The sequence below is a fragment of the Scaptodrosophila lebanonensis genome, unplaced genomic scaffold (genome assembly GCF_003285725.1).
Source record: "Scaptodrosophila lebanonensis strain 11010-0011.00,11010-0021.00 unplaced genomic scaffold, SlebRS2 tig00000129-arrow-arrow-pilon, whole genome shotgun sequence".
In the NCBI taxonomy this organism is placed as follows: domain Eukaryota; kingdom Metazoa; phylum Arthropoda; class Insecta; order Diptera; family Drosophilidae; genus Scaptodrosophila; species Scaptodrosophila lebanonensis.
The window spans coordinates 1,780,197-1,802,888 of NW_022060583.1; the positions used below are offsets into that span (position 1 = coordinate 1,780,197).

General features: G+C 41.2%; 2 protein-coding genes and 1 non-coding gene across 4 annotated transcripts in view; all 3 read left to right on the plus strand.

Moving 5' to 3' along the window:
• Positions 1-22,692, plus strand: part of LOC115628888 — a 65,644-nt gene that overhangs the window by 11,798 nt on the left and 31,154 nt on the right. The window contains exon 1 of one of the 2 annotated variants that reach the window (XM_030525146.1): positions 15,276-15,488. The exons of the other annotated variant lie outside the window; for it this stretch is intronic. Coding sequence (XP_030381006.1) covers positions 15,276-15,488 — 213 coding nt within the window. Of the gene's footprint in view, positions 1-15,275; positions 15,489-22,692 lie in introns of those variants that run through there. 2 annotated transcript variants of the gene reach the window in all.
• Positions 514-585, plus strand: Trnap-cgg. The gene has a single exon. It is a non-coding gene; the product is annotated as a tRNA-Pro (tRNA).
• Positions 2,237-4,720, plus strand: LOC115628889 (xenotropic and polytropic retrovirus receptor 1). The gene is made up of 6 exons (XM_030525147.1): positions 2,237-2,405; positions 2,469-3,123; positions 3,188-3,898; positions 3,973-4,139; positions 4,320-4,453; positions 4,519-4,720. The coding sequence occupies exons 1-6, from the start codon at positions 2,337-2,339 to the stop codon at positions 4,718-4,720; spliced, it is 1,938 nt and encodes a 645-aa protein (XP_030381007.1). The 5' UTR covers positions 2,237-2,336.

Sequence of the window (22,692 nt, forward strand, 5' to 3'; positions counted from 1 at the left end):
ATAAGGCTCAGCTCGCAGTAGCCAAAACGCTGGCGGGCAACGGCAACTCCACCATAATAATTTATTGCTTACGTATAGAGTGAGAAAATGTTGTTTTTTCTTTTAATAAAATATTAAAATGTGCGTCAGTATTTGGTTTGATTTGGAAAAGCCATTTTCTTTTTATTTGGCTTGGAGTTTGGAGCACGTGCCACACACGGCGATCACTTTCGAAACTGGGCCTGAACACTAACTGTAACTGCCGTGAGCCCACACCTGTTCTCTCCTATCTATGTAATGCGATCTCAAGCCAATGACACCACCAAGAGAGACTTGAGAACATTTGTTGCCATTGGATTTGCTTTCTAGTGTCGTAGGTGGCTGACGTTGCGATCGGCAACCATAGAAGTGTGTACGCGAGTGTGTGATGTGGAGCGTTGATTGGAAGCTTGCAACTGACGTTGCAGCCCGTCTCTGCCTCTGTCTCTGCCACAGCTTGCACAATTTCGTGCACTGGAAGGGGGCTTGGAAGGAGGCTCGTTGGTCTAGGGGTATGATTCTCGCTTCGGGTGCGAGAGGTCCCGGGTTCAATTCCCGGACGAGCCCATTCCTCTAATCGTCCTCTTTTTGTCGATTTTTTATTTCGTCTGCATTGTATATAAATTATATATAAATAAATTTGAAGCAATAAATCAATTAACATTTTCATTTTGAAAACACCAGAGTTGCTTAAGGCTTGAAATGCTCGTTTGGATACCTTTTTACTGCCATTTGCTTGCACCTGTTCCAGCCCATGACAGATGCCAACAACTTGCGCTGTCGTATCCCTCCGTTCTTCCGCAGACGCCCTCTTCCAAGTTGTCACAGTACATGGGCTCTTTAATTTCGTTCAACTTCTTGTTGGCGGTTGAAATGACTTAACACGTCTAGCGGTTCTTTTCGCTTAATTTGAACATTTGCCGCTGTGCTGGCACGTTTCTCTGGCGGTTTTTCGCCAGCCGACGAGTTGTGGCAGCCAAGTTCGTGCTGATGAGTCAGTTGCCTAAATTCGAGCGACGCTTTGTGGCAGGAAGTGCAGCCAAGTGTTGGGAGCTGGAAGCGCGTCAAGCGTTCTGCTGAGGTGATTTGTGGGCGTGGGAAGAGAACATAATGGTGGCACAACAAATGAGTCATCTTCATCATCACATGCAGCAAGAAGTTGAACAAATTTCGAAAGTATAGTAAATGAAGGGCCTTTGGATGATGTCTCTACCTATAGTACAAAACAATACAATAAGTATGTGTATAACTAACAGTGGATAGACTTTTAAATTTATAATTAAATTACGGGCAGCAACACATCGTCAGGTCATTTTTTGTTCATCACTCAATAGCTGGAAATAAAGTCTAAGAACCAAAAGAAATTCCATGAAACGTAAGCATAAATTAATCGGACTCCATAGATTCCTCTCTGTTTTGTATAGAAAACTAATTTTATGAGCTGAGTTGAACTTTTTTAAGTCTGTTAACGAATTATATATATGTTGTTTTATTTATTTATAGTTAACGAAAAAATATTAAATATATATATACATATATAAAAAAACAATAATAATACCAACAAAAAAATTTAAAAATATGCCAAAGAACTCAAGATATTATTTAGTATAACTAAGAAAGAAATTCAAAAAGTGAAATAAGTAGAAGAGTAAGATAGGATTAGAGATAGTTTGAATCAAGGTGGAAGTAAATTGAAAATGAAATAGTCTGAATGGAGTGTTCGAAGGATATGTTGTCAGAAAAAGGATTATAATTGGAACACAACACACGAAAGGGTTCATGTAAGGCAGAGTTAGATCTACAAATTGGCAATCGAGGAGTGCGAAGGGAACTTCCATATCATACATATAGTAAATAGCTTTCCACAACTTAAAAAACAAAACCTTTCCATCTCGATATGGTTTCAAGTAAGAATCCGGTTGATAAACACCACAGTCCACCTCTAATATATATTTTATTTTTCTTTGCAGGTATGTACCTAAGATAGTTACTCCTTTAAAATATTTAACCGAGGTAAGTTAATTGCAAGTGGATCATTTGACTGTTTAGAGAGACTGTCTGTAAAAAGCTTGCTAATGACTGAGATTAGCATTATACGGCCAGAATAGTAGCTAGAATAGCTGGTTAGGGTTTCGGCAAAGTTGTCTGCCCACATCGTAAAAAGATTGTAGGAATTTTGAGCATCAAATCAGTTTCACAGGAAAAAACTAATTCGAGAAAGATGTCAGAATTTATACAAATCAACAAGCTGAGACTGAGCCTCTAGTACCAGGCCACAAAGTAGCGACGCGGGCGGGGCTACATGGCTTGTGGCCAGAATGAAATTTGGCAAGACCTTTGAGAGTCATCTGACCATAGAGTGGCGTCAGCAGTATATGCAATATACGGTGAGTCTCAGATGCACGTCCATGGTGCCGTTTGATCATCTTTATCTCATTGCCTTACACAAGGAGTTGAAAGACATGATTAGTGAGGCCATGGATCGGGCGCCAAATCCGGAGGTATCCACACCATACGAAATCAGGTCTTACTATAGGGCTTTCGAAGAGCAATTCTTTCGCGCGTGCCACAATGAACTGACACGTGTGAACAACTTTTTTCTGGAGAAGCTGGCGGAAGCGCGACGCAAGAACGCCACGCTCAAGCTCCAGCTGATGACAACGAATCGAAGCAGCATCATCTCCTTGCATAAACAGCACTCGGACTCCTACAATCGCAAGCCAATGACCCAACGACAGCTCCGCTACGCCTACAGCGAGTTCTACCTAAGCCTGGTGCTGCTGCAAAACTTTCAGACCCTGAATGCGACGGGGTTTCGCAAGATTTGCAAAAAATTTGACAAGAACTTGAAGTCAGATCACGGTATTATCTGGTACCAGCGCAATGTAGCCTGGGCACCCTTCACTAATCGGGTGCCCCTGGAGCGTATGATCACCGAGGTTGAGGATATGTACACGCAATATTTGGCCGGTGGCGATCGAACACTGGCGATGAACAAACTACGCGTGCCCCCATTGGGCGAGCCAACGGCCCCCGATTTGGTCTTTAGAGCGGGTCTCGCCCTGGGAATGTTCATCATGTTCGCTGTAGTGACGATGGTGTCGTGTGAGTGTCGAATACGTTCTTAGATCATAACGCTCATGTCAGGCATACTTCCCGATCATCGCAGATATGAAGTGCAAGCCAGGACAGGGTAAGATCGAGGCGTTCATGCGACTCTACCGTGGCCCCTTCACCTGGGTTATATTCAATTTTTATATGGCTGCCAATGTGGCTGGCTGGCAGCGGGCGGGTGTTAACCATGTGCTGATTTTCGAGATAGATCCCAGACACCATTTGCAGCCGGCAACATTTCTGGAAATTGCCTGCACATTTGGCATACTCTGGGCATTGTCCATCTTGGGATTTCTTTTGCACAACATCATGTATGTAGACGATCCCTTTGTGTTTCCATTGGCGCTTACGCTGATTATGATCGCTATGTTATTCCTGCCGCTACCCATACTCAATTGGCCGGCCCGCTGGTGGACCATAAGGCTGGTGGGTCGAGTGATCGCAGCCCCATTTTATTATGTGGGCTTTGCCGACTTCTGGATGGGCGATCAGATGAACTCCCTGGTCATATGCATGGCCGACTACTACTATATCATGCGATTTTACGTAACCTGCTGGCTTCGGTATTACGATGTGGACTTTTGCTTTGCCGAGGATATATTTGTGCCGATTTGTCGCTGTCTGCCCGCCTGGTTCCGGTTCGCGCAGTGCTTGAGACGCTTTCGGGACAGTGGCTCCAAGTCTGTGGTCTACCTGCTTAACGCTGGCAAGTACTCGACCACCTTCTTTGTGGCCGGCTTCGCGACCCTGCGCATACAAACGGAACGTAGGTCGAGTTGTGGCTGGGGCTGGGGCTGTGCTTAGGGGTCGTGCGTTTCAAGTACCTTAACTTCTTTGCAGATAAGTACAAGAATACGTTCCAAAATCCCTTCACTTGGGCCTATCTGGGCAGCTATGTTGTCTCGACCGTCTACTGCTATCTGTGGGATGTGCTGAAGGATTTTGGTCTCTTTCAGATCTGGAAGGGCGAGCATTTGTTTTTGCGCGACAAGCTTGTCTACCCGCAGGTGAGCGATTTGGCTGTGCAAAATAGAGCTGGGAAACTAACGATAGTTCCGTTGCTAGTTGCGATGAATCAAGAAGCAATTGAATGCTATAATTTCGATCCTATTAAGGGGTCCAGGGAGTAGTTGCCCAGCTCTAGTGCCTCTTCGTCCTCTCTTTATATCGAGGCATTCCTGTTGCAGTTCTTCTATTATTTTGCCATTATCGAGGATGCAATATTGCGCTTGTTCTGGGTCGCTGAGTTCATAATACTACACAACAATGTGATGACCCCCTACAATTGTAAGACCATCGGCAGCATTTTGGAGATCACGCGGTGAGTGGTGCGAGTGCTTTTCAGGAACCCTCCCCTCCTTATGGCTCAGTTATTGTACCTCACAGTCGCTTCATTTGGAACTATTTGAGATTGGAGAATGAACATTTGAACAATTGCGGACATTTCCGAGCAACACGCGACATATATCTGGCCACTCTGAATCCACAGCAGGAGCGCCTTCTCGAGAACATGATGGACGAGTCGGATAGTGTAACCAATCGCAAGCCGCATGACGAGCGCACAAAGCTGGCCAAGGAGTACTTCTAGAGTCTGTTCCTGTCTCTTCGCGATGATGATGTTGCTGTTTTCTTTTGTTTTTGTTTTTTTTTGTTTTTGCACCAACAACAAAAAGGAGCCACGCGTCCACAGCTGCCGTTAATGTTAATGGCCGTTGCTGTCGTTTAAGCCACTTTAATTAATTCATTTGCTTTGTCTGTCTCCCTCTGTATTTGTTTGCTAAAAAGTACAAAAAATACAACAACAACAAAAAAGTAAAAGAGGAGCGCAGCCGTCGCTTAACATGCAGCAGCAGGCTTAGCTCTGGCACACGCCAAACCGGTTGTCCGCCAGCTGCACCCAAATACGGAACGATTGTCGCTGCCACCTCTCCAGCTCTCCAGCTCGCCAGCTCGCCAGCTCTCCACCTCATGCGCCTTCCCAAGCTCTTCAGCGCCTGCATGACACATTTGTGTTGGGCAGCCAGAGCATCGGTCTGAGCAGCAATTGTCATTGCATAAGGAACAACAACAACAACCACAACAACAATATCGACTTGGCCAATTTGCGGACTCGATCGCGATCGCGATGGAGATGGCGATGGCGATGGCGTCGTTAAGTATCAGGAAAGTTGTTAGATCTTTTAATTACCACATGTTGAGCTTTGATTTTTTAATTAGCGTAACGATTAGCAGCAGCATAGGCTGCCCGGATAACAGAAATGCAATGGCAGAGCTGCGTTAACTCCACTTAGCACTCCAAGTGCAGTGCTGAAGACAACAACAAACTCACTTATTGAAGCTGAGAGAGAGAGAGAGAGAGAGGGGAGGGCAGAGAAAGGCTTGTTAATTGAATGTGTAAATTGCAGAGAGATCTGTTGGCGTCAAGTTCTTCTATCCTGCACATTAGTCCGGGTGCTATCTGAAAGATCATAAGCTGGAAGGAGGACAAGAGAAGTGTACGAGTCCAGACAGTAAATAATTTCCCTGCCACAAGGCTGCAGATGTGTTCATTTGGCTAGAAAACCCAATAGACCTATGCTCTGATAAGTGATAGCTACTTTCTGATAGATATAGTATGATTCATGATAACATATAAATCAGCTCTTGGACATCAATTTAGGTTAAGCTTGATATCATTTACATTATCCATGGAAGAGTTCAGAAATGGCTCGATTTGTGCTAACTTGATTTGCTTAGATGTCAGGGATATATAAAGAGATCGATGTGCTTATACTTAGGAAAAGATTCTGTGGCCAGTAATTATTATTCGAAATTTTATAATCAAATCACAGTGAAAAACAATTAATAGCTAGTGGTCTTTTTTTAAACCAATTGCCATGTTTCTAGAGTCTTTCTACGAGTTTTTTAATTCTACTTAGAAATTGGTATACCAGCCATGGAATAATTGCCTATTAAGTCGCGTTTGGTCCTTTTTATGGCCATACCATTTTGTTTGGTGGGTAATTGGAGAGAGGGGAGCCTTTCTATTGGCCATTGTGACTCCATTGGTCTTTTAACTTATGATTGATTTGCTATCCTACACAGTAAGATTACCTAGCAACTCATTTAATATGCAATGCTAGACAGCTTGAAAGTCCCACAGCTGGCCTCTCCCCTCAGCTCTCTCCTCCTCCCCCATGATGTACATTGGATCTTGGATGTTTTAGGCTTTGTCCATCGGTCTGGCCATTTAGCCCCTGCAGACTGTTGCGACGAAGAGTCGTTAGTATCGGCGGCCAGTAGCCAATTAGATGATGACGATGACTATCAAAACTGGCGATAACTGTGCGCTTGCGAGCGTCGTTGCTGCCACTGCAACGGCAACCTTAGCATGCGGTAGACTGTCTGTGTTGGTGGTGTGCTTGTTGCTGCGGCCGATGTTATTTATTGAGGCAACCGCTTAGGCACGAGTCAATCATAAATTTGCCATTTAGACATGGCGTCGGAAAGTTGTTGTTATTGCTGCTGCTGCTGCTGATGCCACTGTCGTTGTTGTTGTTGTTGGTAATGAGAGAGCAACAACAATTTATGTTGCAACGTCAGCAACAACTTTTGTCTGCTGACTTGGCATGCGGCGATTGCACACAGGATGCATTCAAGTGGCAGTCATGCTCACCACACATGATCATCATTGAAAGTTGTTGATTGCTTCATGTTGTCGCTCCACCGTTTGCCGGCAGACTTGCAACATTAGGCTTGTCCTAAAATCGCACTTAGATTTGCCTTCTTTCCGGACTCGCAGACGCTCAAACATTTGCACAAATGTGTCCAAATTGTTCATACTTGTATGGCACCAACTAGAAACAAAGTGCGCCACTTCTTGGCCAAAACACGCTCTTTTGGTACAGTTTTCTAGACACACACACACACACACGCCCAGATGCAAACAACCACGCGCTATGAGCAAAATAAACAGACAAACAGGCCAGAGAGATAGTGAGACAAATAAACAAATCCTAAGCACTCCAAAAACAGCAAACAAAGCGCGCGCTCGAACCAAAAACAGCAAAGGAGGGGTAAACGGGAAAAGGCTTTGAACATGGGCCAAACAAGGCTTAACTGCCAGGGCATTCGATCGTACAAGTACATATACATACATACATACATACTATATAGTAGTATTTGCACACAGCAAGAAATAATTAGTTGGCCAAGAAAACATTTAAGATGTTACTCGTACACGCGAGTAAGTTGGATTTCAATGCATTTCTCTGAACTTGAATTGAAGAAATGCATAGGTTTGACGAGACGGATTGATATAGACATTAATAAATAGACGTTTATATTTATTTATTTATTTAATTGACAAATAACTGTCAATGTTAAACATAAAGAAAAGAAATAAACTAGATATACATTCAAAAATTGAAAAAAAACATTAAAAATAAAAATTTAAATTAAATAGAATTACAAACGATTTAAAGAGATTCAGACCGAATCAGGAAATTAAGTAAGCAAGATTTAATCGAACAAACCGACCTCTCATGGCCTCAGAGATGACTCAAATTATTGTAGTTGCTACACAGAACCCGAAACGGACTGTGCCTAAATCGCTGTACAAGCAACTATGCTTTATGGGAACAAAAAATCTTGAAGGTCTTTGTGGTACCGTAAAGTTAATTTGGCTGACAAGCACCGAACACTCGATGTCGGCGGTAATTAATTTATGTATAAAAACAACACCTAATAAAATCCGGCGGTTAGCAAGTGATGGAAGACCTAACAATTGTATATATATAGAGCTGTCGGTTGCTTTCTGTGCCAAATTTTAAGTGCAGTCTTTCAATATAATATTAGAGCATATGCTTGTAATTCAATTTCAGCTAGATCGGCCTACTATATCATGCTCGTATATGAAGAACGTTAATTAGATAATACACAGGTAACAATTAATTGCTTTATTATGGCTCCGTTGGCTCAAATCTCAATTCCCAGAATATCCTATTTGGATTGTGGCTTTAAAATCCGACAGGCTTTTTTAAAGTGGCTGTTACTTAGAAAGTTGTATAAGATATAAGACTCTGATGTACATACTTGTATTTACAACATACTTGTGGTCTATATTTTTCATCTGGTCACGTTGAAAGAATTCATTCGCGACTGCCGTCTTTATTATTGTTGTACAAAGAGAAAAGTTAAAGTACGATTAAGAGTAGGTCCTGGAGATCACTGAAATAAAATCAAACTCTAAAACGTGATTTCCATTTCCATATGAAGTGTTAGGAATTGAAAAAGCTCCACTGAAATGTATTAATACAGAGAACAATAATTTCTTCCTCTGTGAGAATGGCTAGATATGGCGGGCAAGACATTGTAGCTGCATGTATCGTAGGTGTACGTGTGTGTGCTTGTTCGATAACAACTGCATTTGTTGCAGAGGTGCATGTTGGTGTTGTTGAAAAATGGCGCGCAAATCTGCGCGCGCAATTGCCAGCAACTAACAAACAAACAACAAACTGGCTGGCGGTACAAAGTCAGAAAAACTATTTTTGGTAGGGACGACAACAACTAGTTGGACGCCCTTCTTGTTGCTAAAAAAAAAAAAAAACACAGCTGAGCTGAGCTGAGGCTGCGCATCTAAATTTAGCAGGGATGATGACGATGAAGATGATGCTGCTGCTGCTGTTGCTGTTGCTGATATTGTTGATGTTGCTGTTGCTGTTGCTGTTGCTGCTGCTGCATCATCAACAACATCATGCACAAAAACCGGCTCTGCTCCTTTTCCTGGTTCAAGTTTTATCAGCATAAGCTTGCACATATAAGCACACACATATTATATACTATATTTGTTGCGTATATACATACAATGTAGGTATATACTTATATACTTTTAAATGTATTTTGTATATAATGTATATGAACAACACGCGCCGGACTCCTTGCGCCGTCGTGCCTTCTTGTAGTGTCTTGTGCCTTTCGTCTCAGCGGGGATTTGGCTTCTTACTGCTCATAAATTTATGTGGCAGTCTTTTGATTGCTTTTATGCTGCCGTGGCAAGCTGCAGCTTTTAAGCCATTTATTTTGCAGTTTTTGTTGCTGTTTGCGGCCGTTGCTGCCCCTGCTGTTGCCTGTTGCCTGTTGCCCATTGTTGTTAATTTGTGCGCATAAATTGGCTGGAAAGGCAAAAGCTGCCAAGTTCTATGGCAACTATCATATAATGCTCACTTGGCCACTTGGCACTCACTTGGAAAGTTTCTTAATTTGTGCAGCTGCCCAATACACACAATACACACATACATGCACACTCCTATATACTTGTATATGTTCGTATATGTTCTAAGCATAATGATTATGAAAGCAAACTTTGAGCTAACGAAGCGTTATGTGCAATATTCCTATACTTATGTATATTCATCTGAGCGATTAAACCTATTAACTACATATGGTTTCTTTCTTTCTAACCTGAAACAGAAGAACTGTTGATAATTAAAAAAAGCATAAGTAATAACAAAGATAATTACATTTTAAATAAATAGAAATAGAATGGAAAAAGATCTCTAAGAAACAAAAAGATTTTTAAGATTTTTAAGATCGCTTAAAAGAGATGGGAATTACAGAATTTATACCTGAAGGATAAGAAGGGCAGGAAAGAAAGCATCTCCGACCCCATAAGTATAGTAATTATGCTTAGCACGAACTGACTGAATCGACTTACATTCGTTCGTCCGTCTGGTTAAACGCACGGATTTTGCAAATGGCTGAAATCTTACGCAGATTATAGACTCGCCCAATTCCTGGGCAACACAAGCTTATTCAATTATTCAATTTTTTAAATCCAACTGCAGAGCTTTGTCAACACTGTTCAAAATTCCGAAGCTAATTTAATTTTAATAGAATTTTTTTTTACTTCTACTAATAACAACGCATATAACGAAATAAATGAATGCATTGACGAACGTATTGGGTGGGATGTCAAGTCTGCCTACCGAACAGTGGTTCGTAGTTGGCCCAAACACTCTGGAAACCTCAGTACTTTTCATTTTAGAAGCTTAGTTGTTTGATATGAGAGATGGCCGAGTCAGCCTTTCTTTCTCACACCTTGTTCATCTACTTTTTATATTGAGTTTATGGATTGCAGTCGAAAGCAAATCAAACATGAAGAAAGCTATATGTATTATTGTCCGATGGGTTTTGGATTTTGCAAGACTTACATTATTAGTTATATACGTATGGGTCTCACAGCATCCCCTTCCCAAATATCCACCCTTTGCTAAGTGGGTTTCGTCATTTTATAAAAATATTCAGATCCAGAAGCCTAGGCTAAGGTCATTTCGAGTCCACTTAAGCAAAAACAAATCACAAATATTTAATTTTTCTCAATTTTTACAAGAAATTCGGTGATATTTGAGGACCTACAGGCGAGCTATGGTCTTAAAGGCTTACCATACAGCACGCCTATAAGGCTCTCCGGCTTGCCCCTAATGGGCACAGTTCTCATATACTTAGTTGTTGCATGTCCAGCAAGTGAAACGTGCAATGCACGTACTTAGCAATTATGAAATAACAAGCCAGAATCCACAATCTGCCCACAAGGCTGGGGCCAATTGGTAGTGGTAGTGGTAGTGGCAACGGCTGTGGGCCACGACAAGTGCCGAATTACATTTAAATAAAATTAGCTAAGCAAAGTCAGAAACTGGCGACTTGTTTTCGTGTACACAACAACAACAAAAATGACAAAGTAATTGCCACAAATTGTGGCTGGCAAGCAACTGCAACGCGAAAAAAACCAAAAATTATGATAATTGACAACAGCAGCGAGAAACGAGTCCAACAACACCAACAAACGTTTTGATTGCAACACTTTTGCTGCATTTTTGCACACCTAACACAACAATAAGACCGACGACGCATATGAATACGAATTCGAATCCGCAGCAATTGCTATTTGCCGCACCCCCTGTCCTATGCAATTAAAACATTTGGCATTATCCATTTTTTTTTTCTTTTGGGGCGTGCCAAAGTTACGGAAGCAGGAAGAGACGCAAAGCTTAGTATTAGAGATTGCGCCAAAAGTGGAGCCAATAATTTGAAGAACTGTTCATTGCCATGTTGTTGCTGTTGTTGCTGTGATTTTGTTGAAATGCCAGGGTTATACTTACTGGCCAGTGGATGCGACTTAGCTCCATGCGAGTATAAGGCCGAGCATTGCCTTCTTATTGTGGCAGCCTGCGGGCCAAGTGCTGATTGGCCGTTAGGGAGGGGTGAGCGCTGAGGAGGGACGAGTGAGCTGTTGGGGTAGCGATGTTCGTCTGTCATGTGAGATTTTTCATGATCTTAAGCGGATTTTGCACATAATAAGCGGAGGGCTACTGTGTGCAGGGCTGCAAGTTCGTTGCTTAGGTCTTTCGTTTTTTCTTCTCTCTTCTTTCTCTTCTTTCTGGCTAATGATAAGCTGTGCGCGTTTTGGCTTTTGGCGCGCAATTTGCAGATCGCGCGCCTGACTGCCGCAAGTGCCACATAAATAAAACGCAAGAACGCACAGCAACAACAACAACAACAGCAACATAACATCAACAACAACAAGGAAGGAGCAGAAGAGCAGCAAAAACTTGGCCCCAAAACAAAGCGGCGCAACAGCAACTAATGGGCCATGAAAACATAAAAAACAACGAAATATCAAAAGGAAAAAACACAACAAAGATGAAAAATAAGAAGATGATGATGAAGAAGAAGAAGAAGAAGCAACTGGCAGCATCTTCAGCTTAATGCAGCCTGCAAGAACAACACAGGCACACATACAAGTATAACACGTATAAGAACCCCAAAAGTAGCCAGCTAAGCCAACCGACCAAGCAGGCAACCAATGCTTTGCACATTCGTCCAACCGTCTGCCCGTCTGCTTGTCCGCCCGTCTGCTTGTCCGCCCGTCTGCTTGTCTGCTGGTCTCTCTGTCTGTCTGTTTGTTTGTTTGTTGCCCCCTTGACGCAACCTCAATAACAATATTTTTCGTTTGGCTTTTTCGTTTCTCTTTGCGCTGCCTGCTTCGTTTCTTGCTGTGCTCTGTCTACCTTTTTGGTTGCTTGTTGCACGTTGATTTTGAAAGCCAGCAACGACGACAAGAGACAAAACTCGTTAAGTCCGTAAACGTGTTTTCTTGTTGTTGTTCTTGCACTCGTACCTTTCGTTTGGCTTTTCTCTTTTTGTACACACAAGCATAGTGTTTTTATTTTTCTCTGATCTTAACAGCGCGCGCGCACTTATACAATGGACGCCATTTTGTTTTGGGCCCGCTTGGAGCTGCTGCTGCTGCTGCTGCAATAAGCAAGCACTGCTTGGCACAGAGCGTGTACGAGACTTCTGGTTTTCGATAGACCCATGCGAATCTCTTGGACGCGGACCAAAAGCGAAGCTCGCGCTCTCCGCACTAAAGTTCATTTGCCGGGGATATTTCTGAGCTGCTCTAAGAGTGAATTTCCCCGAACGGCGTATTTTTTGTGCCGAGAGTGTTCTTTCGAACTTTAACAGAATTCGATATTGTGAGATCTTGTATAAGCAGAAGTTGTGCCTCGCAAGTACTGATTGGAAAGAAAAGTTGCATACTTCAAGGGTTAATTTCAATTCAATTCAGAAACAACACAGAATGAGTCTCGAATATACTATTAATATATAATTAATGAATATACTAAAATATAAAATGTTCGCTCTTTGCACCCCAAGCTCCCGAACTCCCTTCATCGACAAATTAATAAATTAATATAACAAAGAGTCATGTTGCATGACCGTTCTTTTCCTCACCCACACCAATTGCCGCGAACATGTTATACATACCTCAGTCAAATAATTATATGTCGCATATTTTTGTAAGTTTAAAAATGTACTCGTGCAAGTTAAAAAAACTGTAGGTTTGCAGTTTTATTGCTTATAGTATTTATTTTTATTTTATTTAAGAGCTAACTTAATAATAATAAAATTATAGGCTAGCTTATTTTTTCTAAGCTATGGCAACAGAGGCCTTCAGCTCGATTGCTTATAGTAACAGACAACAAATGCATTTAATAACATGTAAGTATGCCCACGTTTTCATTTAGAACAAAATTCTTGCAATTAAATTGTTTAAACCAATTAAAGATTAAAAGACACATATACATATTTATTTATAACCAAATGCCAAAGGCGCGCGTACATTTTGAGCTAACGGCTATCCCAATATTAAGAAAATAAGGAAATTAAAGTTGTGTATACATAAGAAGAGATATCCAAAACAGGCTGTATTCATAAATAAAGTGCCTAGGTGATGGCAGAATAGCAAAAAAATTATTTTATATATATAATTATTTGACTGAGGTATTGCCATCGTCTTCCATACCAGAGAAGATATGTAAATATGTCCTCGTATATGTATATGTATGTATTGTTCATTGTAGTGTTATGTTCATAAAAAATGTAGGTAGATCTAATACTTGAGGCACAAAATGTACATATATTTCACAGTAAGCTTTAACTTTAAATTAACGTTTGAAACATAAACAAACATTTTCCTCTAAACTCCAAATACGTATTACCCTTTTTAATAACGCAAAACTAAGTATTCACTTAAATAATTCTGTTTTAGCCAATGGCGTCAACTATGTACGACATTTTTAGCTTCACAACAAAAGACAGTAACAGCGAATCTGCTGCAGTATGAACATATTTTATTTATTTATTTATTCAATGCTTTCTTAAAGTTAAAACTTACTGCTAACTGGGTATGAATAGCTATGACTACCAGGATCTTAAGCTATTACAAGCAATGAAAGATTATGTACAAGTAATTAAAAAAGAAACAGTTTTGAGAAGAACTTTGCTGTCAAAAACTTGTGGGGCCTGGCTTCGGCGCGCCGCAATTTAACTTCAGCGCTTGGCTTGGGGAGCTATTAAAGTGTGCGCTCAAAAGCAGGCAACAGCTTGTTAAAACTCCACAATTTCCCTGAGCAAATGTACTCTAGGCTTAGCAAAGTACTGCACCACCTGTATTTGCATGCTTCGAACAGGTAAATGCCGCCTAGCCGTGACCACAACCACGAAACACAACGCGCACAGGTGAGAGAGAATTGTCCATTGGGGCAGCTTGACAACGAGCACCGCTGACTTGTTGTTGTTGTGCCTATCATTCCGAACGACCGCTTTACCGACACTCAGGGGAAATTTTACCTGAGCGTAACGTTTTAGTGTCGAACACGCTCTCAAGATCAACGGACGTTGTTAGCGCAAACGTGGAAAACTCAAAGAAAACGCGCATTTATTGCTGCTGGCCGCTGCTTATTTTTTTCGTGTGCCTCTCGCTGTATGTTTTATGTTCTATTTCTTTTATTTTTTGTTCGCCAAGTGCGGAAAGTGACTGACTGCTGAAAGCAAAGTGAAACAAACAAGTTGCAACAAATAAAATAATGAGCACACAAAAACTGCTGACGCTGAAGCCAATTTGACAAGCGTACTACAAAAGAAAAAAACAATAGCAACAGCAACAGCAACAACAATAACAACTACAATACAATTACATTTACAAGCGTCAAAGAAGAAGAAGAAGAAGTAGGAGGAGGAGGAAAAGAAACATTCAAATCTCAGCACACGAGTGCAGCTTTTAGAGTGTTATGGTGTGTGTGCTTATACTTGTATGTGTGTATTTGTATGTACAAGTATATGTATGTATGTGCATATGTGTGAGTTTGTCTGCATTTGACATTAAAAACATTTAAGTGGACAAACGTTTAGGTTGTTTAAGTTGAGAGAACAGGTGCAAAAACACGCTGCATTGCCAAAAAGCCGACAACAGTTGCAAGCAAACAACCAACAACAATAACAACAACAACAGCAACAACACTGGAACAAGGGCTGTCGGGCACACGCTAAATGCTCACAAGGGTGTCTTCAGCTTCAGCTTCGGCTTCGCTTCCTTTTTTGCCACTTCCGTGTTGTTGGCAGGAACATTTTGCACATGTCCCCTCCTTGTGAGTGTTGGAGTGCACGCATATACATACTTGTATGTACGTACTTATATTGAAGCCATGTGCTATGTCTGGGCCAACGAAACGTTGCAATAGCAACAGCAACAACAACAACAACAACAACACTACTATTGATCATACTATCTAAAAAGTGTGCAAAGAACAAAACACTAAGAAATGGATACTGTGGCCATTAAAACGGCGCCGCCTCATGCGCCACTTGCTGCACAACAGCAACAACAGCAACAACAACAAATAGCAAATACAGCCACAACAACAACAAATACAGTTGCAACAACAACAGCAGCCGCAGCAGCAGCAGCAGCAGCAGCAACATCGACTCATATCTATACGAAGAACAGCATTGGCGCATTCTTTCAAACCTGCAAGGTAAGCAAATTCAATCGACAATCAAGTCCGTGTGGGTGGATGGATGGGTAGATGGCTAGCAAGGGGAGGGGGCTTAAAACGTGTTTAGCATAGGCAAAGTAAAAGCAAATAAACCTCTGCCTGTTGCATGCAAATTGTCGACGTCTGCGTCCAGGCCAAGGGTCAATCAATGGGCCGCAGCAGGGCCGGGAATGGGGGGGGGGGCGCGCTTCCAAGAAACAACAAACAACAAAACAACAACAGCTCTATACGCAAAGTGCATATTTAAAAGTGTCTTTTGACTGTCGGCGCTGCTGCTCATAAATTCAAAATAGAAAAGCGAAACACACTCATAAACATGAGTTGCTACAATTTTATATTTCGTTTACAACTTTTACGTGGAATGCAACAACAGCGGCGGCGGCGGCGGCGGCGGCAATAACAATAACAATGACAATGACAGTGACACACAGACTGTGACAAGGAGACTGTGACAACAACCAGCGATCGTAAAGCGAGCGAACAACTCTAATGCCCATTTATGTGGCATCGATCGCTGCCCTTGTTGTGGGTGTCGCATGGTACCTGCAGCAACAAGCCAAGTGCCACAACAATAGCTGCAACAGCAACAACGAGCCGAGTAAGTGGCAGCCGCGCGCACAATATAGAAATTAAAATTCTAATGCAGTTGACAAATGTTGGAACAGAAATAATTTTCATTTAATTGCGCGCTCAACGGCGCATGGCCCAGAAGTCCCAAGTCCCCTCCCCTTGGCCGTCTAACCCTTCTCCATGTGGCATACAATGGCCGAAAGTATTTGTGAGAATGGTGACAAGATATATTTATATATTTATATATATATATATGCCATGTAATTGCATTTAATTACTGAACTTATATAAAGTATGTGCTTGGCTTGGCTTCCATCGTTTAAACAGCCTTAGCTCATAAAGCCTACACTTTACCATTTGATATCGTTCATGAAATCTTTATAATATATATGTATATATATGCTTTTTTTGTATTAGCAGAGTGTTTTTATTTGAAACTGTCCATCGTGGACAATCATTAAATTGGTTAAATAAACTTGACAATCAACTTATTTCATTTATGATGAGGTTGTAGTATCCGGCTAGTCCCAGGGGAGGTCCAGAGGATGGGTCCTGAGCAGTCTCCTGGTCCGTTCGCTGTTGTCCAGCCGGTTCATTGCCTGTGGCCTCTGCATGTATTTATAATATACGATATTCTTCATAAATGCATATAAAGCTAAAGTTCTTTGTCTGTATGCTGTTGAGTTGAGTATAAAGTGTCCCACAGTTTTGGCATATAGTTCCACCTTTTTTTTTTAATATTGGTCCCGCAATCAATCGTTGTTATGACATTGCTATGTTCGAAGTAAATATTCTATTCCATTGCGAGCTTTCTACATGAATAAAAACTAGCTGCCTTAAGCAACTTTTTTAGGTAAGTGCTTTGGAATATGGAATATCTATATTTTGTTGATATATGCATCTAAGAAAATATCTAATATCTATACAAGACAGAATTTGCTGCCATATCTGCTGGTTAGCTGAAAGTTCGGAGAGATAAACAAGCGTTCAAGCAATCAGACAGCTTTACTTCTGTGCTCATATATACAGTGAAAACTCCCTTAATAGACACCGCTTTTATCCGGACACCCCTCTTAGGAGGACACTTTTTCTAAAACATTCGATCGGAGTATAAAGTATTTAAGTTTCCAATGGGCGGACAAAAATTGGCTTAGTGTTCGGCCAAGAGAGTTTTCACTGTAGATTGTACGCTGAGAAGGATAGCTGCTTTTTAAAGGAAAACTATGTATTCCATTGATATAAATGGGCATAAAAGGTGATGGATTTGGGATTGCTGGGATATGCCAACTATTCAGCTCAGTTGGAGCCTCAAACAAACCCATTTGGCCATAAAAATGATTGCACAATGCAAGGCAACTGACTGTCATATTATGGGCAGATGAGATGCACGCTCACTGGCTTAATGTCTAGCTGCTTGGTTGTGGAGAAAGGCAGCAAAAAGCACGTGTAAATCAGCGATACACTGCGATAGAGGGGGTGGTGGTAGGTGATAAGTGTGTGAGAAGAAGGGGAGAAGGGAAGAAGGGGGGAGGGGAGAGAGTTGGCAAGCAATTAAGGCATGCCATTAAACAGTTTTGCGCTTGTTGCCCATCAACAATTTTAAATGCCAGTTGCGCTTACATAACCCCCCCCACTCCCCTACCTACCTCTCTCTCTCTCTCTCTCCCTCTCTCTGTTGCGCTACCTTAACGGTAATATGAGCAGCGCGCATAGAGCAAGTGATCAAAAATCTGGCTGCGATTCGACACCGCAGCGCGACATCAGTTGGAAGACAACAAAAAAAAACCAAAAAACAAAAAAATCTGGAATATCCAAGCACTATGCTAGTCCCTTAAAGTGGGCATATCCTGTCTTAGAGCCCAGTGATTAATGACGGCTGCAAACGGACACAATGGCTCTAAAAGTGTGCGTGTGTGTGTGTGTGTGGGTTCTGCTGCTCATGCGTGACACAATAATGCGGCTACCTGCATTAAGAGACCAACAAAAAACATTTCTACCTGTCACGCCGCTGCCGCTGCCGCTGCTGCTGGTGCTGGTGCAGTTTTCTGATTATCCTGGGAACTCACTGGGCCGCATTGGCCACATTGTGTGACACACAGCTCTCTTCCTCCCTCCCTCTCTCCCGCTCTCCCGCTCTCCCTCAATCGCGCGCTCTTTTTCTTTTCCCTGTCTGCCCGTTGTGGTTGTGGAACTTATGCAATTGTCTAAATGGGTTGCTCACCGCCTTATCTGATGTTTCTTGCGCAAAATCAGAGCCACATTTACATTCGCTTGACACTCTTAATTTAATTTCACCTTTATTTAATTTTCTTAACTTAATTATGTCAGTCAACATGCTCCCTCACCACACCAGGCTGCGTTCAAACGAGCGGAAACTTTGTTGTTGTTGTTGTTGTTGCGTTTCTTGCTTTTCCGCACTTGGCAGCTGAAAATAGCGAATTAAATAAAATAATAAAGACAGCTGAAGCTGAGGTGGGGGAAAGTGACGCGCGGGAGGGGCGCTGTGGGGTGTTGGGTGTTGGGCGGAGAGGGAAGAGGGAAGAGGGCTGGTGTGTTGCTTAAAATGAAAAGTTCGCACGGCTTTCAAAGAGCGGCACGAACAAGAAATAAGTAGTGTATTAAGCTTGTCGTCGCAGTCTCCAACAGAAAAATGTACGTCAATTTATTTGAGTTGCATTTTCTATTTATTTATTGCACGCAACACACACACACACACACACACACACGCGTGCTTGCCTATTTACATAAATCGAAAGAGCAGAGATATCCGAAACTATTTTATGCTAATTACACGCATGTATATACAAGTAATATACATAAATATGTACATATGCATATGTATAGTATGTCTAACAATTTTTCATATTGACGTGAATTTAAATTTTTCTTCTTTTTATACATTTTGTATGTCAAAGCAATAAAAGGCAGTGGCGGGAGGGGGAGGGGGAAGGGGAGGGGAAGATGAGGAGTAGAAAAACAAGTTGAAATCAATATATAGCAACAATAAAAGCAACAACAACAACAACAACAACAATAATACAGAAGACGATATACAGCAGCCCATCCACTTGACCAACAGCCACCACAACAACAACAACAACTACAACAACAACAAGAAGTGAGACCGACAACAGGTTGAGCATAAATTATGGCCAAAGCTTTTTGGTTTTTGGTTTTTTGTTGGTTGCTGCTGCTGCTGCTGCTGCTGTTGCTGTGTGGCCAACTTTAAAGGGAAATTTCTTGGTCATAGCACAACAACAACAACAACAACATAACTTTCACAAACATCTCTTGCGTTGTTGTTGCTTTGTTGTTTCGTTTGCTTATTTCGTTGTTTGCTGGCCCGCTTTTAATTGAATTGCAGGCCAAGTTTGTCGCCTCAGTCATTAGTTTCTATTTCCAATATACAAGCGAGTATATTCTTTTCTTTTTGCTTCTTCTTACTTACCAAACATCTTATGTAACGTCCAACAACAATAGCAATATCGGCAAGTCATGCGAAGTCAAATAAATCACGCTATACAAGTAAAGCGCTTAGCAACAGTCCAGTTGGACCGCCAGTTAAAATACGATCTCTTCTATGTATGTATGTGCGTGTATATCATCTTTAGTCTTTGGCAACGTAAATGTTGTATTAAATGCCAAAAGGAAATAATTGTTAACCAAACACACACACACACACACACACACACACAGAAGAGGAAAAATCATTTTATGAGCTTAGACGTAGACGTACAGAAATAAAATTGAAGAAAAAGTAGCCGAAGTAGGGGGAAAAAATTGATTTCCTGTCCTGTTACAACCACAAACACACATTTATGCACACATTTATACACACATTTCCATGTGTGCATGTGTAACTGACTATAACCGATATTTACAAGATAATTAATCCCCATCGATGTCGTATTGACATGTGCGCGTTGGCAACTCAAAAGTGCCTGTCCACCCCATCCATCCATCCATCCATCCGTCCGTCCATCCAACCATCCATCTATTTAACTATATAGATACATGTGGGTATAGCTGACAACCAGAAAGGAAGTCATTAGTGTGCGTGAGGAAATAACTAAAAACAACAACAGCAGCAGCAGCAGCAACGGATTTGGTCAAAAAAATAAATTAGCAGCGCCATCGGACATTGGCACGTGCTGTTAGGTGCTGTTAGGTGCTGTTGAAAAGTTAAACGAGCGTCGAACGACAGTCAACAAATACTAAATAATATTCATAATAATAATAAAAACAAAATAGACACATACTTATTACTATTAATAAAACGTCGCGACGTGGGCCCGTCTAGCGCCCACCTCTGCCAACATACTCGCATGCGAGCTGAGACTCGGACATAGTCGTTTATGGCAAATGTTACAAAAATACCAATTAAAGCGTTTTAAAATAGTTTACGATTTATGTGAGCGGTTTCTGCTTTTTCTGTCTTTCTTACTACAACAATACACTTTCCAGCTGGGGTACTCTGCCTATCTCCCAGCAGTTTGTGCTGATGATCAGAAGAAGCCTGTCAGTCGAGGGTTGGAACTAAATCGTTTGTCATTGAGAAGAAAGTATGGTGGCAGCATTTGTTCATACAAATATTTTAGCAAAATTATTGTTTCAGCCATTGGCTAGACTAAGTCTAAGCAGAATAACTTGGAATCGTTTAACTGTCAATACCGCTTGTCCTTCTTATGGCTTAGCACTACTTTTGGTTTCAGCTTTCGAGGCTATCCTAAGCTAAGCTAGAGAACTGTATTTTTATGGGAATGATGCATATTTGCAGAGATTTACAAAGATCAGTAAAAATATCTTTGAAATGTAAAAAATAAACTGTTTGGCTAAAGTATCATTCAAATTGTGGGTGAATTCTTCAGAAGTAACCAAATGCTTTCAGTGAAATGTGTTTAATTGTAAAACATTTTTTTGACTTATTTAGATATACAAGTACATTAAGCTACGATCGACATAGATACTAAAGGACACAGGAGCAGTTAAGTTGTAAGCTTATAAAAAACGCTGTGAAATGAAAATGAAATGAATATGAAAATATAATTTAAAACAATTTCTTACTACAGCGACTCGAAGATTAAAGCTCGACTCGGAAAACTTGAAGCATTTGTGGCAAATAGAGTGAATGGCTTAAAGGGGTATCATTAATATGTAAAACTTGTGATATCGGGATCAATATTTTATCAATTGCAGGAGCGATTATTTTGACAGACAAGTGCAGAAGAAAGCAAATGTCCTACTCCTTCATACAATATTGTTTATTTTTGCCTGTTGAAGACCTATAGAATTTATTTGAAATGCTCTTCGATTGTGTGCAAATCATTGCCTTTAATTTTTAAATTTTTTTTCTTAAATTTCATTCAAAACCGATTAATTTTTTTTTTACAAAAGGTAATGTTGTCATGGCAAGGCATGGCATGAGGTCATGGCAAGTAAAATAACATTTTTTCCAGAAGAAGTTGCTGTTAATTACTTACAACGATAAACGAATTATTAAAGTAACGATTTTCTACGGAGACATCCACAAAATTATATTTTAAATTTAAATTAAACTAACTCTAAAAGTATACAAGAATATCCAGCACTGTTGAGTCTTCTCTCCTTTATTTGAATTGGAATGAAAAGTGTTTAGCTTGTAACTGTTGGCCTGCAAGGAAACTTGGCTCGTGATGATTATATGAGTGGATACCAACCTGCACATTCTATATAATTTATTTTGATATCCAAACCTGTAAACGTTCGAGTTCTTTTGAGTTGCTTTGTTTTAAATGAAACGAACTAACAAACATGTCTGATAAATAAACTTTGTTCTTCCAATGAAATGACATCTGATGGGGCCTTTTGATTCAAATTTGGCTCAGATGGTACGACCATTTATAAATAATGCAATTAAGCGTATGCTGGCTTCGGTGTAACGCCCTTAGGCTTTTCAGTTGATTGGTTTGTGTTTTGTTTTGGTCATTTATGTAACGCCCACGCGTTCAGAATGCGAGTAGAGGCAGCAGAGGCAGCAGAGGTAGACAGTGACAGCGGAAGTGCGTGGGCCACCACGCCCACTGTCCACTGTCCACTGCCGCCTCAGCCGAGCTGCTGGGCATTGCAGGTGCACCCACCAGTTGCTGCGACTTGTTGTTGTCGCTTGTAATGCGATGCCTCAAATGAAAATCAGTTGCTCGCGGTTTTTTAGTTAGTTTTCGAGTGAAAGGCCAGAAGCTAGAGGCGCCCTAAAAGGCAGTTGTTGTAGTGACAAATGTTGTTGTTGTTGCGCATGTAATTTAGTCTTCAGCGCCTGTATTTGTATTTGTGAGAGACTCGCCAGCAAAAAAACTCGATTCCAATTTTATTGCGTACCGCTGCAATCTGCGAGGCTTAACTGACATCTGGACAGTTCGTTAAAGCGGCAACAGCAACAGCAACAGCAGCCGCAGCTGCGGTCAAACAGGCTCGTGCTAAAGCCAAAAAGCAAGCCAAAATCTACAACAACCACATGAACAACAACATCAGCAACAACATCGGCAATGGCAGCCAGCATCGCTCCTAAGCACACACAAAATAAAGAGAAGTCGAGTAAAGTACGCAGAGTCCAGTGTTGGCGCACTTCGAACGATAT

Excerpts from the sequence above, each read along its gene's own strand:
- LOC115628889 (XM_030525147.1), top strand. The coding sequence starts at position 2,337 with ATGAAATTTGGCAAGACCTTTGAGAGTCATCTGACCATAGAGTGGCGT. Across the intron at positions 2,406-2,468 it reads AGCAGTATATGCAATATACG|GAGTTGAAAGACATGATTAG; the intron begins GTGAGTCTCAGA and ends GCCTTACACAAG. Across the intron at positions 4,454-4,518 it reads AGCATTTTGGAGATCACGCG|TCGCTTCATTTGGAACTATT; the intron begins GTGAGTGGTGCG and ends TGTACCTCACAG.